Source organism: Hemitrygon akajei, chromosome 2 (assembly GCF_048418815.1).
Source record: "Hemitrygon akajei chromosome 2, sHemAka1.3, whole genome shotgun sequence".
Classification (NCBI taxonomy): Eukaryota; Metazoa; Chordata; class Chondrichthyes; order Myliobatiformes; family Dasyatidae; genus Hemitrygon; species Hemitrygon akajei.
This window is the reverse complement of record NC_133125.1, coordinates 189334745-189352287: the sequence shown is the minus strand read 5'-3', so window position 1 is coordinate 189352287 and position 17543 is coordinate 189334745. Positions and strand designations below refer to the sequence as shown.

The following is a 17543-nucleotide window of genomic DNA, read 5'->3' as shown; positions in this document are numbered from 1 at the left end:
GGCCCTGGTGAGACCACACCTTGAGTATTGTGTGCAGTTTTGGTCTCCAAATTTGAGAAAGGACATTCTTGCTATTGAGGGAGTGCAGCATAGGTTCACGAGGTTAATTCCTAGGATGGCGGGACTGTCATATGTTGAAAGATTGGAGCGACTGGGCTTGTATACACTGGAATTTAGAAGGACGAGAGGGGATCTGATTGAAACATATAAGATTATTAAGGGATTGGACACGCTAGAGGCAGGAAACATGCTCCCGGTGTTGGGGGAGTCCAAAACCTGACGCCACAGTTTAAGAACAGAACGGGGTTGAGGAAAAACTTTTTCACCCAGAGACTTGTGGATCTGTGGAATGTTCTGCCTCAGAAGGCAGTGGAGGCCAAATCTCTGGATGCTTTCAAGAAAGAGTTAGATAGAGCTCTTAAAGACAGCAGAGTCAGGGGATATGGGGAGAAGGCAGGAATGGGGTACTGATTGTGGATGATCAGCCATGATCACAGTGAATGGCGGTGCTGGCTCTAAGGGCCGAATGGCCTCCTCCTGCACCTATTGTCTATTGATCTCTTTGATGCTCCACACTGCCAAGAGTCTTACCATTAATACTATATTCTGCTATCATACAAGTAGCCTGAGGTACATTTCGTCCGGTCCCGGTGACTTATCCAACTTGATACTTTCCAAAAGCTCCAGCACATCCTCTTTCTTAATATCTACATGCTCAAGCTTTTCAGTCTGCTGCAAGTCATCATTACAATCACTAAGATCGTTTTCCATAGTGAATACTGAAGGAAAGTATTCATTAAGTACCCCTGCTATCTCCTCTGGTTCCATACACACTTTCCCACTGTCACATTTGATAGGTCCTATTCTTTCACATCTTATCCTCAGATCCACCACACTGCCAAGAGTCTTACCATTTATATTATATTGTCTTCAAATTTGACCTACCAAAATGAACCACTTCACACTTATCTGGGTTGAAGTCCATCTGACATTTCTCTGCCCAGTTCTGGATCCTATCGATGTCCTACTGTAACCTCTGACAACCCTCCAGACTATCCACAACACCCCCAACCTTTGTGTCATCAGCAAATTTACTAACCCATCCTTCCAATTTCTCATGCAGGTCATTTATAAAAATCATAAAGAGGAGGGGGCCCAGAACAGGTCCCTGCAGAACACCACTGGTCACCAACCTCTATGCAGAATACAAACCATCTACAAACATGAGGATGTGTTTTGTTACATCCTCAGAGAATTCAATCAGGAGTGTAAGGTACGGCCTGCCCTCAACAAAGCCATGCTGACTATCTCCAAAAGCTCATAAATCCTGCCTCTCAGGATCTTCTCCAACAACTTGCCCACCACTGAAGTCAGACTCATTGGTCTATAATTTCCTGTGTTATCTATACTCCCTTTCTTGGACAAGGGAACATTTGCAACCCACCAATCCTCCAGTACTTTCCCATCCCTAGATGATGCAAAGATCATCCTGAGACTCAGCAATCTCCTCCTTCGCCTCCCACAGTAGGCTGGGGCACATCTTATCCGGTCCCAGTGACTTATGTAACTTAATGCTTACCAAAAGCTCCAGCACATCGTCTTTCTTAATGTTTATATGCTCAAGCATTTCAGTCCACTGTAAGTAATCCCCACAATTTCCAAGGTCTTTTGCCCTGGTGAATACTGAAGCAAAGTATTCATTAAGTTCCTCTGTTACCTCCTCCGACTCCATGCACATGTTTCCACTATCACATCTGACTGGTCCTATTCTCACACAGCTCATCTTCTTATTCTTCATATAAGCTGTGGCTAAAGAGATTTCTCCTCATCTCTGTTCTTTATTCTAAGGCGGTTCCTTCTGGTCCTAAACTCCTCCACTCTAGAAAACATCCTCTCCATATCCACTCTATCTAGGCTTTTCAATATCCATTGGGTTTCAATGAGCTATTGAAATTCAAATGATCTATTTCAAATTGAATACAACCCCCTCATTCTTCTAAAAGTCCAACAAATTCAGGTCCAGAGCCATCAGATGCTCCTCTTATGTTAACCATGTCATTCTCACAAACATTCTCGTGAACCTTGGAGAGCTGATGCAATTTCACATGTAGGTTTCTAAGGCCCTCACTTTATTAGCAGATATAAATTTCAAAGGCAATGGAGATTACATAGGATCATCTGTAAAAGTGGTGGGGTGGAAGGTGAGAACAGTAGAACTGTAAAAGCCCATAAAATTCTATATTTACCTTGATCTCACTCCTCCCTGCCGAGACTCCACGGCACACTGCCAGTTTGTTAGTCTCCTTAGTGATGCCTAAACTTGCTTCTTTTCTCTAACTATGGTTCCTCCAAAACTATTAACAGGCATCATAACCTATATGTTTTCAACCTTTTCCTATACCCCACTGAGGATAGACTTCTCATTGTCCTCGCTTTCTATCGCACCACATTCTATAATCATCTACCTTTAATTAACTGCCACCACTAAACACATTGACCATTCCTCTTTCATTTTCCAAAGAGACCATTTCTCCAGATTCCACCAACATGAACCCCCTTCTCATAGACAATTCCTGGAGGTGCAACACGTGCTACTTAACTTCTTTTCTTCCCTCCATATAGGGATCACCCTTTTGCATGAACCAGAGTACATAATCAGTTGATAAGGATCACCGTGAACTTTTAGTTCTCTGGCACTTTATGCCTCCATATAACCATATAATATAAACCATATAACAATCACAGCACGGAAACAGGCCATTCCGGCCCTCCTAGTCCATGCCGAACTCTTAATCTCACCTAGTCCCACCTACCCGCACTCAGCCCATAACCCTCCACTCCTTTCCTGTCCATATACCTATCCAATTTTACCTTAAATGACACAACTGAACTGGCCTCTACTACTTCTACAGGAAGCTCATTCCACACAGCTATCACTCTCTGAGTAAAGAAATACCCCCTCGTGTTTCCCTTAAACTTTTGCCCCCTAACTCTCAAATCATGTCCTCTCGTTTGAATCTCCCCTACTCTCAATGGAAACAGCCTATTCACATCAACTCTATCTATCCCTCTCAACATTTTAAATACCTCGATCAAATCCCCCCTCAACCTTCTACGCTCCAATGAATAGAGACCTAACTTGTTCAACCTTTCTCTGTAACTTAAGTGCTGAAACCCAGGTAACATCCTAGTAAATCGTCTCTGCACTCTCTCTAATTTATTGATATCTTTCCTATAATTCGGTGACCAGAACTGTACACAATATTCAAAATTTGGCCTTACCAATGCCTTGTACAATTTTAACATTACATCCCAACTTCTGTACTCAATGCTCTGATTTATAAAGGCCAGCGTTCCAAAAGCCTTCTTCACCACCCTATCTATATGAGACTCCACCTTCAGGGAACTATGCACTGTTATTCCTAGATCTCTCTGTTCCACTGCATTCCTCAATGCCCTACCATTTACTCTGTATGTTCTATTTGGATTATTCCTGCCAAAATGTAGAACCTCCTTCCACTCTGACTTCTCTGCTTCTGGTTTACAACCCTGTTCCAACTAAGACCAATGTAACATCATCATAGCTTCTTTCCATACTGTTGTGCATTTAATATTTCAATAATATTTGAGTAATCCTGTACATATATACATTTTAAATAACTCATTATGAGTTATATGTATAAATATGTAAACTGCATTTTACCAAACTACCACGATATGTACTATATGCATCTTGCTTAAAGAAAACTTGAAGTTAGATCCACACTCATAGACTAACGTCTTTCTTTGAATTAGTTTAATGTTTTGAAGTTACAATATATAATAGTGATGATGAGACAACTACTGACCTGTTCAAATGCAGCATAATATTCGACTTCAAAAAGAGCACAGTGAAGAATAGTCAAATTTAAAAGCAAGGCAGCACAGCAGATATTCTTCGAGTATATTAAAAAAAAAGTAAGAAACTGGAAGAATTCTTGGGTTCGTAAAGAGTGGGTACTGGGTGATAATAATATAAAAAGGAGTAGAAATGGCTGGCTATGTTGGAAAAATTGATGAGTTTGATCGCACAGGTAATCGACTCATGTATACTGAGCTATGGAATAGTATTTAGACCATAAGATATAGGAGCAGAATTAGGCTATTTGGCCCATCAAGTCTGCTCCGCCATTTCATCATGGCTGATCCAATTTTCCTCTCAGCCCCAATCTCCTGCCTTCACCCCATATCCCTTCATGACCAATCAAGAATTTGCCTTAACTATACATAAATGAGGAGGGTTTAGCTTAGATATGATGTCGCTAAACTGCGACTCCTTTGCTTGCATCTTCAGAAATAGCTCTATTTTCATCTTTAATATCTCTATTTTTCCCTTTCAGGGTTCTTTTGAAGACCCTGACCTGGAGTTACACGCTGTCTTCAGTTCTTTGTGGGAATGGGACCCACTCTCGTGACTTCATGACTGGCCATTATCCAACATACCAAGGATGCGGCCTAAGAGCTAGGAGGTCCAAGATCTCATAACTCTGGAGATGGGCAGATCAAAGGTCCATGTCCCAGCTGGAGATTAGTGTGTTGAGAGTGGCGGAAGATCTTTAGCTGTGTGCCCAGAGACCTGAGCTCTTTGGGCACAGTGCTCAGAAAAAGCAACGCATTGGACTTCTAACATCATAAACCAGGGAGTTGTTTGTCATGTCTCCCCTCTCACTGTGAAACAGAGACACCCCTTTCTCCCTTATTAGAGAGAGAACCTGTGGTATGTTTAATACCGGGTGAACGAGTAGTCTTTGGGGTAACTGCAAGTCTGTGTCTTTGCTGCATACTTGAGTGCTCAGTGACGGGTGCTGGACCAATGTTTTTTTGCTGGTGGGGGAGGGAGGATTGTTGCTTTGCTGCTGCTTAAGAGACGGAGGGAGGGGAGCTTGGGGGGTGGGGGCTTTGGGGTTCTAACATTTAACATTCATTTTTTGGGGGTACTCCTCTGTTTTCATGGATGGTTGTGAAGAAAAAGCATTTCAGGATGTATATTGTATACATTTCTCTGACATCCAATGCACCTTTGACACTTTGAAACATTTGAAACATAGGCAGCCTCCACAACTGCCTGTGGTAAAGAATTCCACAGATTCACCACTCTGTCTAAAGAAATTCCTCCTTATCTCCATTCTAAAAGGACCCTCATTTATTCTGAGGCTGAGTCCTCTGGTCTTACACTCTCCCACCACAGGAAGCATCCTCTCCACATATAGTCTTTCGAGGATTTTTACTATTTGATAGGTTTCAATGAGGTCACACCTTATTCTTCTGAATTCTAGTGAATACAGGCCCAGAGCCATATCAATATCTTGATATGACAAGAAATTCAATCTTGGAATCACTTTTGTGAACCTCCTTTGAATCTACTCCAGTTTCAGCGCATCCTTTCGAAGATAGGGGGCCCAATATTGCTTACAATATTCCAAGCGAGACCTCACCAATGCTTTATAATGTCTCAACATTACAATCTTTTCCTTTATATTCTAGTCATCTTCAAATGAATGCTAATACTGCATTTGCTTTCCTCACCACAGACTCCACTTGCAAATTAACCTTTAGGGAATCCTGCACAATGATTCTCAAGTCCCTTTGCGCCTCAGTTTTTTTGTATTTTTTTCTCCATTTAGAAAATTGACAACCTTTTCATTTCTTCTACCCAAGTGCACGACCATACACTTCCAGACACTGTATTCCATCTGCCACTACTTTGCCCATTCTCCTAATCTAAGTCCTTCTGTAGCCTCATTAATTACTCAAAAATACCTGCCCCTACAACTATCTTTACATCATCTGCAAACTTGCAACAAAGCCATCAATTCTATCATCCAAATCATTGACATATAATATAAAAGGTATCAGTCCCAACATAGACCCCGTGGGACCCCACTAGTCACTGGCGCCAACCAGAAAAGACTCTCTTTTTTCCACTCTTTACCTACTGCCAATCAGTTGCTGCTTTATGCATGCTAGATTCTTTCCTGTGAAACCATGGGTTCATAGCATGTTAAGCAGCTTCATGTGTGGCATCTTGTCAAAGGTCCAAGTGTACAACATCAACCCATTCTCTTTTGTCTGGCCTGCTTGTAATTTCTTCAAAGATTTCACAGATTTGTCAGGCTTGATTTTCACTGGGGAAAATATACTGACTACGACACATTTTATCATGTGCCTCCATGTACCCTGAACCTCATCCTTAATAATCGACTCACATCTTCCCAACCGCTTACATCAGAGTAACTGGCCTATAGTTTCCTTTCTTCTGCCTCTCTCCCTTCATGAAGGATGGGGTGATATTTGCAATTTTCCAGTGTCCTGAACCATTCCAGAATCAAGTGATTCTGAAACATCATTACTCTTCAGTCACTGCTTTAAAATTAGATCAGCCATGATGAAATGGTATTGCAGACTCAATAGGACAAATTCAGCTCCTATATGTTATAGTTTTATGGTCTTTTTCAGAACCCTGGAGTGTACACCACCTGGTCCAGATGACTTATCTACCTTCAGACCTTTGTTTCCTAAGAACGCTCTCTCTAGTTATGGTGACTTCACAAACTCCACAGCCCCCCAATGCCTGGAACTTCCACCATACTGCTAGTGCTTTCCATAGTGAAGACTGATGCAAAATACTTACGCAGTTCGCCTGCCATTTCGTTGTCATCACTACCACTCCAGCATCGTTTTCCAGCAGCCTGATGTCCATTCTTGCTTATCTTTCATACTTGGTATGTCTGATGAAACTTTTGATATCCTCTTTAATATTATTGACTAGCTTTCTTTTATAAAAATCATCTTTACTTTCTTAATGACTTTTTTTAGTTGCTTTCTGCTGGTTTGTAAAAGCTTCCTGATCCTCTAACTTTCCACTAACTTTTGCTTTGTTGTACGCCCTCTCTTTGGCTTTTATAAGATCACAAGATATAGAGCAGAATTAGGCCATTTGGCCCATTGAGTCTGCTTCGCCATTTCATCATGGCCGATTCATTTGTTTTCCACAGCCCAGTCTCCTTCTACCTCCCCATATTCCTTCATGCCCTGACTTATCAAGAATCTATCAATCCCTACATTAAATATACATAAAGACTGCACCAACCACTCTCCGAGTGAAAAACCTTCCTCTAATATCCCCCTTGAACTTTCCTCCCCTTACCTTAAAGCCATGTCCTCTTGTACTGAGCAGTGGTGTCCTGGGGAAGAGGCGCTGGCTGCCCACTCTGTCTATTCCTCTTAATAGCTTGTACAGTTCTATCATGTCTCCTCTCATCCTCCTTCTCTCCAAAGAGTAAAGCCCTAGCTCCCTTAATCTTTGATCATAATCCATACTCTCTGAACCAGGCAGCATCCTGGTAAATCTCCTCTGTACCCTTTCCAATGCTTCCACATCCTTCCTATACTGAGGCGACCAGAACTGGACACAGTACTCCAAGTGTGGCCTAACTAGAGTTTTATAGAGCTGCATCATTACATCGCGTCTCTTAAACTCTATCCCTCGACTTATGAAAGCTAACACCCTATAAGCTTTCTTAACTACCCCATCTACATGTGAGGCAACTTTCAGGGATCTGTGGACATGTACCCCCAGATCCCTCTGCTCCTCCACACTACCAAGTATCCTGCCATTTACTTTGTACTCTGCCTTGGAGTTTGTCCTTCCAAAGTGTACCACCTCACACTTCTCTGGGTTGAACTCCATCTGCCACTTCTCAGCCCACTTCTGCATCCTATCAATATCTCTCTGCAATCTTCGACAATCCTCTACACTATCTACAACACCACCAATCTTTGTGTCGTCTGCAAACTTGCCAAACCACCCTTCTACCCCCAGATCCAGGTTGTTAATAAAAATCACTAAAAGTAGAGGTCCCAGAACAGATCCTTGTGGGACACCACTAGTCACAACCCTCCAATCTGAATGTACTCCCTCTACCACGACCCTCTGCTTTCTGCAGGCAAGCCGATTCTGAATCCACCTGGCCAAACTTCCCTGGATCTCATGCCTTCTGACTTTCTGAATAAGCCTACCTTGTGGAACCTTCTCAAATGCCTTACTAAAATCCATGTAGATCACATCCAGTGCACTACCCTCATCTACATGCCTGGTCACCTCCTCAAAGAACTCTATCAGGTTTGTTAGACATCATCTGCCCTTCACAAAGCCATGCTGACTGTCCCTGATCAGACCATGATTCCCTAAATGCCCATAGATCCTATCTCTAAGAACCTTTTCCAACAGCTTTCCCACCACAGACGCAAGGCTCACTGGTCTATAATTACCTGGACTATCCCCACTACCTTTTTTGAATAAGGGACAACATTCTCCTCCCTCCAATTCTCCGGTACCATTCCTGCGGACAATGAGGACATAAAGATCCTAGCCAGAGGTTCAGCAATCTCTTCCCTTGTCTCGTGGAACAGCCTGTGGAATATTCTGTCAGGCCCCAGGGACTTATCCATCCTAATGTATTTTAACAACTCCAACACCTCCTCTCCCTTAATATCAACATGCTCCAGAACATCAACCTCACTCATATTGTCCTCACCGTCATCAAGTTCCCTCTCATTGGTGAATACCGAAGAGAAGTATTCATTGAGGACCTCGCTCACTTCCACAGCCTCCAGGCACATCTTCCCACTCTTATCTCTAATCGGTCCTACCTTCACTCCTGTCATCCTTTTGTGCTTCACATAATTGAAGAATGTCTTGGGGTTTTCCTTTACCCTACTCACCAAGGCCTTCTCATGCCCCCTTCTTGCTCTTCTCAGCCCCTTCTTAAGCTCCTTTCTTGCTACCCTATATTCCTCAATAGACCCATCTGATCCTTGCTTCCTAATCCTCATGTATGCTTCTTTCTTCCACCTGACTAGATTTTCCACTTCATTTGTCACCCATGGTTCCTTCACTCTACATTCTTTATCTTACTCACCGGGACAAATTTATCCCTAACATCCTGTAAGAGATCCTTAAACATCGACCACATGTCCATAGTACATTTCCCTGCAAAAACATCATCCCACTTCACACCCGCAAGTTCTAGCCTTATAGCCTCATAATTTGCCCTTCCCCAATTAAAAATTTTCCTGTCCTCTCTGATTCTATCCTTTTCCATGATAATGCTAAAGGCCAGGGAGCGGTGGTCACTGTCCCCCAGATGCTCACCCACCGACAGATCTGTGACCTGACCTGGGTCGTTACCTAATACTAAATCTAGTATGGCATTCCCCCTAGTTGGCCTGTCAACATACTGTGACAGGAATCCATCCTGGACACACTTAAACTCTGCCCCATCTAAACCCTTGGAACTAATCAAGTGTCAATCAATATTAGGGAAGTTAAAGTCACCCATGATAACAACCCTGTTATTTTTGCACCTTTCCAAAATCTGCCTCCCAATCTGCTCCTCGGTATCTCTGCTGCTACCAGGGGGCCTTTAGAATACCCCCAGTAGAGTAACTGCTCCCTTCCTGTTCCTGACTTCCACTGATACTGACTCAAAAGTATACTGACTCCTGCTACATTCCTGACGAAGGGTCTCGGCCCGAAACGTCGACAGCGCTTCTCCTTGCCTGGCCTGCTGCGTCCCACCAGCATTTTGTGTGGTTTGTTTGAATTTCCAGCATCTGCAGATTTCCTCGTGTTTGTCCTGCTAAATTACCCACCCTTTCTGCAGCTGTAATAGTATCCCTGACCAGTAATGCCACCCCTCCTCCCCTTTTCCCCCCTCTCTATCCCTTTTAAAGCACTGAAATCCAGGAATATTGAGAATATCTGTATATGGCCGTATATATATATTAGCTGCATTATGAAATACTAAGTACAGTCGGCCCTCCTTATCCGCGAGTTCCGCATGCACGAATTCAACCAACCGCGAATCGAGAAACCCAGAAGTGCTCTTCCAGCACTTGTCGTTCGAGCATGTACAGACTTCTTTTTCTTGTCATTATTCCCTAAGCAATGCAGTATAACAACTATTTTATATAGTATTAGATATTATAAGTAACCTAGAGATGATTTAAAGTATACAGGAGGATATGTGTAGGTTATTTTGGATCGGGATCGGAAAAAAAAAACCGGAAGTTCTCTTACTAAGTAAGTCAAAACAGGTACATCCAGTATTATTTAGCATCAGTTAGTCTTAGTATATAGTATATATTTTACCTTTCTATGCATATAAAACACTTAAGAAACTTATATTTCAGCGCCAGGCTCAGGAAATCTATGCCAGGTTAATGTGGAGGATCAAAAACCCAAAACCCAATAATTAAACCACTGCATTGCTTAGTAATTGTAGCTTTCATCGGGGCAGGGCCTTTCTCACTTTATCCTTTAAAATGGTTCCGATCATTGACCAACTGTAGCCTAACACTCTCACAATGACCGCTGGCGTTTCACCTCTTTCCAATCGCTTTATTATTTCCACTTTATTTTCAATCGTGATTGTGATTATTTTCGTGAACAGAAACACTGCGGATTCAGAGCTCTGCCGCTGGGTCCTAATTTCCACTGCACTGAGACTGGTTAAATAAGGTCCAGGGTTCCGCTGGTCCTAAGGTCCACCGCATTGAGACAGGTTAAATAAGGGACTTGAGCATTCGCGTTTTTTGGTATCCGCGAGAGGTTCCGGAACCAATCCCTCACGGTTAAGGAGGGCCGACTGTATTTGAACTTCTCTAGAAGCCAATGGGAAGTGAGTACCAATTTTTTCAAGTACATTGGTTTAAAGGCATATATTTTGCTTCAAAGTGTGACTGCTCCAACCAAATCAGCAGAAATAAGCTTTGCTGATATTGTCAAAGTAACGCAGAAACATTTAGAACTGAAGTCATTGTTGACTGCGGAACACTTTAGGTTTCATATGCGGAATCTAAAAGGGGAATCCATTTCAGTGTATGTGGCTGAATTGAAGAGATAGACTAAGCATTGTCAGTTTGGTAAAAGACTGCATGATACACTAAGAGATTGTTTAGTTTGTGGAATCTATCAAGAAACCATTCAAAAACAGCTCCCAGCTGAACCACCACTTCCTTCGCTATATCAATGGAAATAGCAGACAGAAGCAATTGAGTTGCTGTCAGGAATGAAAGTGAGGGTGAACAAAATTAAAGCATCAATACAGAAAACAGCCTGGCCAAACAGATTGAATTACCGTGCTGGCAGGAGTTCACATTTATAAAAAACTGCAGGTTTAAGCGTGAAACACAAATATTCAACAAAGTAGTACAAAGAGAGCATAGCAGACAAAAATAACCAAATAACCATATAACAATTACAGAACGGAAACAGGCAATCTTGGCCCTTCTAGTCCGTGCCAAATGCTTACTCTCACCTACTCCCACCGACATGCACTCAGCATATAACCCTCCATTCCTTTCCTGTCCATATACCTATCCAATTTTTAAATTTTTTTAAATGACAATATCGAACCTGCCTCTACCACTTCGACTGGAAGCTCGTTCCACACAGCTACCACTCTCTGAGTAAAGAAATTCCCCCTCATGTTACCCCTAGACTTTTGCCCCTTAACTCTCAACTCATGTCCTCTTGTTTGAACCTCCTCTACTCTCAATGGAAAAAGCCTATTCACGTCAACTCTATCAATCCCCACCATAATTTTAAATACCTCTATCAAGTCCTCCCTCAACCTTCTATGCTCCAAAGAATAAAGACCTAACTTGTTCAACCTTTCCCTGTAACTTAGGTACTGAAACCCAGGTAACATTCTAGTAAATCTCCGCTGTACTCTCTCTATTTTGTTGACATCTTTCCTATAATTCGGTGACCAGAACTGTACACAATACTCCAAATTTGGCCTCACTAATGCCTTTATATCCCAACTCCTATACTCAATGCTCTGATTATTATAAAGGCCAGCATACCAAAAGCTTTCTTCACCACCCTATCCACATGAGATTCCACCTTCAGGGAACTATGCACCATTATTCCTAGATCACTCTGTTCTACTGCATTCCTCAATGCCCTACCATTTACCATGTATGTCCTATTTTGATTAGTCCTACCAAAATGTAGTAGCTCACACTTATCAGCATTAAACTCCATCTGCCATCTTTCAGCCCACTCTTCTAACTGGCCTAAATCTCTGCAAGCTTTGAAAACCTACTTCATTATCCACAACACCACCTACCTTAGTATCATCTGCATACTTACTGATCCAATTTACCACCCCATCATCCAGATCATTAATGTATATGATGAACAACATTGGACCCAGTACAGATCCCTGAGGCACACCACTAGTCACCGGCCTCCAACCTGACAAACAGTTATCCACCACTACTCTCTGGCATCTCCCATCCGCCCACTGTTGAATAAATAAGACCATCAGACATTGGAGCAGAATTAGGTCATTCAGCTCATCAAGTCTGCTCCATCATTTCATCACAGCTGATCTCAGAATCCACTCAACCCCACTCAACTGCCTTCTCCACATTTCCTTTGATGCCCTGCCTGATCAGAAAACAATCAACTTCCGCCTTAAATACACCAGTGGAATTGGCCTCCACCACAGTCTGTGGCAGAGCATTCCACAGATTCACTACTCTCTGGGTAAAAAAAAAATTCCTCCTTACCTGTGTTCCAAAAGGTCACCCCTCAATTTTGAGGCTTTTCCCTCTAGTTCTGGATACCCTCACCATCGGAAACATCTTCTCCACATCCACCCTATATAGTCCTTTCAAAATTTGGTAGGTTTCAATGAGATCTGCCCACATGCTTCTAAATTCCAGTGAGTACAGGCCCAAAGCTGCCAAATGTTCCACAGATATTAACCACTTCGTTTCTGAAACTATCCTTGTGAACATCCTCTGGACTCGCTCCAATGACAACATATTCTTTCTGAGATATAGTACCCAAAATTGTTGACAATACTCCAAGTGCGGCCTGACTAGTGTCTTATAAAAGCTCAGCATTATCTCCTTGCATGAATATCTATAAATGCCAACACTGCATTTGCCTACTTTACCACAAACTCAACCTGTAAATTAACCTCCTGGGAGGCTTGAATGAGGATTCCCATCCCACTGCATCAACCTTCTCCTCCTTTAGATAATAATCTGCACTAGTGTTCCTTTTACCAAAATACTTTATCATATATTTCCCAACACTGTATTCCACCTGCCACTTTTTTGCCCATTCTTCCAATTTGTCTAAGTCCTGCTGCAACAGCATTGCTTCATCAGCACTACCCACCCCTCCACCTATTTTCGTATCATCCGCAAACTTTGCCACAAAGCCATTATCTAAACCATTGACAAACAATGTGAAAATCAGCAGTCTCAATACTGGCCCGAGGAACAACACTCGTCACCAGCCGCCAACCAAAAGAAACCCCTTTTATGCCCACTCACTGCCTCCTGCCTGTCAGCCATTATACTATCCATGCTAGTTCCTTTCCTGTAACACCACATGATTTTATCTTGTTAAGCAGCCTTATGTGTGGCACCTTCTCATATACCTTCTGAAAATCCCAGTAAATGACTTCCACTGTCTCTCTTTTGCCCACCCTGCTTGTTACTTCCTCAAAGAACTAGGAGATCTGTCAGGCAAGATTTCCCTTTACAGAAACCATTCTGGCTTTGACCTATTTTATCATTAGTCTCCAAGTACCTTGAAACCGCGTCCTGAATAATAGACTCAAACACTTTCCCAACCACTGAGGTTATGGCAACTGATCTATAATTTCCTTTCTTTTACCTTTCTCCCTTCTTTAAGAGTGGAGTGACATTTGCAATCTTCCAGGACAATGCCAGAATGAAGTGATTCTTGAAAGATCATGACCAATGCATCCATTATCTCTTCAGCAACCTCTCTCAGGACTCTGGGTTGTAGTCCATCTGGCCAAGGTGATTTATCCACCTTAAGACCTTTCAGTTTGTCTTTCACTTTTTCCCTTGTAATAGCAACGGCACTCACTCCTGTGCCCTGACACTCACAGACCTCTGGCACACTGCTAGCAAGTTCCATAGTGAAGACAGATGCAAAATACCCTTTGTTTATCTGCCATTTCATTGTCCCCCATTACTACTTCACCAGCATCATTTTCCAGTGGTCCAATATCAACTCTCACCTCCCTTTTACTCTTTATTTAACTGAAAAAACTTTTGGTATCCTGCTTTATATGATTGGCTAGTCTGCTCTTACATTTCATCTTATCCCTTCTTATAGCTTTTTTAGTTGCCTTTTGTTGGATTTTAAAAGCTTCCCAATCATCCAACTTCCCATGCACTTTTGCTACCTTATATGTATTTTCGGAGCTCTTATGCAGTCCTTAACTTCCCTTGTCTGCCACGGATGCCTACTACTGCCATTTGAGAACTTCCTCCTCTGTGGGACATATCTATCCTATGCCTTGTGAACTATTCGCAAAAACTTCAGCCATCTCTGCTCTGCGTCATTCCCGCCAGCATCCTCCTGCAATCCACCTGGGTGATTTCCTCTCTCATGCCTCTGCCATTCCCTTTATTCCATTGTGATACATATTCATGAGTTATGCTTCTCCCTCTCAAAATGCAGTATGAATTCAATCATATTATGATTACTGCCTCCTCCAAAGGGTTCCTTTACATTAAGCTCCCTAATAAGATCTGGGTTATTACACAATGCCAAATCTAAGACAGCATTTTCCTGAACAGGCTCATGCACAAGCTGCTCTAAAAAAGCCATTTCTTACAATCTGACACCATCCTGATGTTCCCAATTGCCTATCACAATTGTGTTATTACCCTTTTTATATGCATTTTTCAGCTCCCTTTCCAATCTTTACCCCACACATTGGCTACTATTTAGAGATCTATATAATACCTATAATGGTTGTTTTACCCTCAGAATTTCTTAATTCCACCCACAAAGATTCAAAATTCTCTGACCCTCTGTCACCTCTTTCTAAAGATGTAATTCCATCTCTTACCAATGGAACCATACCACCACCAATGCCTTCCTGCCTGGCTTTTGATGTTAAGCTCCCAACTATAGAACATAGAAATCTATAGCACATTACAGGCCCCTCACCCCATAACGTTGTGCTGACCATGTAACTCAATTACCCTACTGCTCAGCCCTCTATTTTTCTAAGCTCCATGTACCTATCTAAAAGTTTCTTAAATGACCCTATTGTATCCACTTCCACCACCGCTGCTGGGAAATCATACCACACACTCACCAGTGTGTGTGAAAAAACTCACCCCTGACGTCCCCTCTGTACCTACTTCCAAGCACCTTAAAAGTATGCCCTTTCATGTTAGCCATTTCAGCCCTGGAGAAAAACCTTCTGGCCATCCACACGGTCAACATCTCATCACCTTATACACCTCTATCAGGTTACCTCTCATCCTCAGTCGCTCCAAGGAGAAAAGGCAAAGTTTACTCAACCTATTCTCATAAGGCATGCTCCCCAATCCAGGCAACAACATTGAAAATCTCCTCTGCACACTCTCTATTGTGTCCACATCCCTCCTATAGTGAGGTGACCAGAAGTGAACACAGTACTCCAAGTGCGATCTGACCAAGGGTTTGTATAGATGTAATTACTGTCTCTTTTAACCATGATTCAGTGATGCCCACCATGTCATACTGACCAATCACTAATTGCGTCATGAGTTCATCCACCTTATTCCAAATGGTATGCGCATTTAAATACAGTACCTGCATTCTTCGCCATTTTATATTTTGCCTCTGTGGTACAATTTAACTCTTTGCTTTGTCTACACTTGTACCCAATCATTGGCTTGTTCTTCCTTACATTCATGTTACACCCATTATCTACTTGTAAACCTGCTGGCTCATCCTCAGCTCTGTCATTCTGGCTCCCGTTCCCCCTGTCATATTAGTCTAAACATCTCAAAAGATTTAGTAAATCTGCCTGCAGGAATATTGCCCCCCCCCCCCCCCCGCCTCAGATTCTATTGCTACCCCTGCCCTTTGTACAGGTCCCAATTATCCAGAAATCTGAATTCCTGCCCCCTACTCCAATTCTTCAGCCACACATTTACCTGCAACCTGATTTTACTCCCATTCTCACTGTCATGTGGCACAGACAGCAATCCTGAGATTACTACCCTTGAGGTCCCGCTTCTCAGCTTCCTTCCTAACTCCTAACCAAATGGACCGCTCTGGGAAGAGAAAGAGCTAAAGAGTCAAGCTGCAGTTTCAGAAAGAGCACTAATCTCCATGCCATTGATGAAAAATCTGATAATAATGAGTGTGAAGCAGGAATGAGTACCCTTGAGATTTACAGTGTGAAAATTAAAAATACATAAGCAACATGGCTTACACCAGAAGTGAATGGCAAATTAATCAAAATGGAATTAAACACTGGTTCAGCTGTTTCAGTCATTCCATAAAATATGTGTGAATGTCATTCCAAAGATACTAAACTGAAGTCTGCAAATATTCAACAAAGAACTTGCACTGGAGAAAAGATAACTTGTGTGGTAATGACATCCATAACAGTGAAATAAACCAACCAACAACCCACATTGAGCTTGGATGTGGTAAAAACAGAAGGACCAGTATTATGGGGATGTGATTGGCTGAGAACACTACAACTTAATGGGGCACCCATCCACTATTTGCATGCCAGATCCCCTACAATGATGCCAACTGAAAGCGAATAATAAAATGTACAAGACTGAGATACAAAAGGCTGATTCTCCCGATTCCAAAAAACTAATAACCTCAGCCCTCAGTGAGTGTGCATTGCTTTGAGGTTGAGATTGATAATGAGGGCTGGATGGGAGTGGGAGAGGAGCGACAAAATATCTGGTCCTTCAGCTATCAACAGCCACAACTGGAGAGCCAGATATTAATGGCCTCCTGCCATATAAATCAAGGGAACAGGATGGGGTGGAAGCTCCATTACTCTTTTTCCTCCAGATACCCATGTTTCTTTCAAAGGAATAGCAAGAACTGGGGCTGATAATGGCACACTGACCTGGATCAAAAACACAGAAGAGAGCTGCAGTCAGTAGAGAGATGAAGGAGAGCAGCTGGAAGAGCACAAAAACAGCAGTGAGCTGTACGTGCCGCTTGTGAACTGGAAATACAAACAGATGGACATTCAATGCATTATCTCAGAAGAATACAGCATGCATGTCTGTCTACAATAGGGTCAGGCAGGGTGAAATGTTACCTCTGTAAGTTCCCAGGGCAAAAAAGATTATGAAGATTGATGCAGCAAAAGATGTCGATGTGCTCACCAGAGCAATTATGGATGTGATGAATGTGTACCGATGGAGTAACAGCAATCCTGAAACAAGAAACTCAAATCAATCTTTCCAAAAATAAACTAGAGAAATTAATCATAACAGCTGCTAAAGTGCAAGCGTGAGACAACGTGTACGGAGTGAGGTCAATCAGCCAATTGAGTGATGTTGAAACAACAATGTTGTGTTTACCTCAGCAACACAAAGGAATAAATTGTAGACTTCAGAAAGGGGAAGTCAGGCAAACACACACCAGTCATTACCAAAGGACCTGTGGTAGAAAGAGTGAGCAG

At 42.4% G+C, this 17543-nt stretch overlaps 1 protein-coding gene across 1 annotated transcript in view; it reads right to left on the bottom strand.

Moving 5' to 3' along the window:
* The window catches only part of LOC140738125 (uncharacterized), a 112100-nt gene that overhangs the window by 72922 nt on the left and 21635 nt on the right, over positions 1-17543 (bottom strand). The window contains exons 4-5 of the mRNA XM_073065275.1: positions 17178-17294; positions 16980-17081 (exon numbers count right to left, since the gene is read on the bottom strand). Of these exons, the coding sequence (XP_072921376.1) occupies positions 16980-17081; positions 17178-17294 (219 nt within the window). The remainder of the gene's footprint in view (positions 1-16979; positions 17082-17177; positions 17295-17543) is intronic.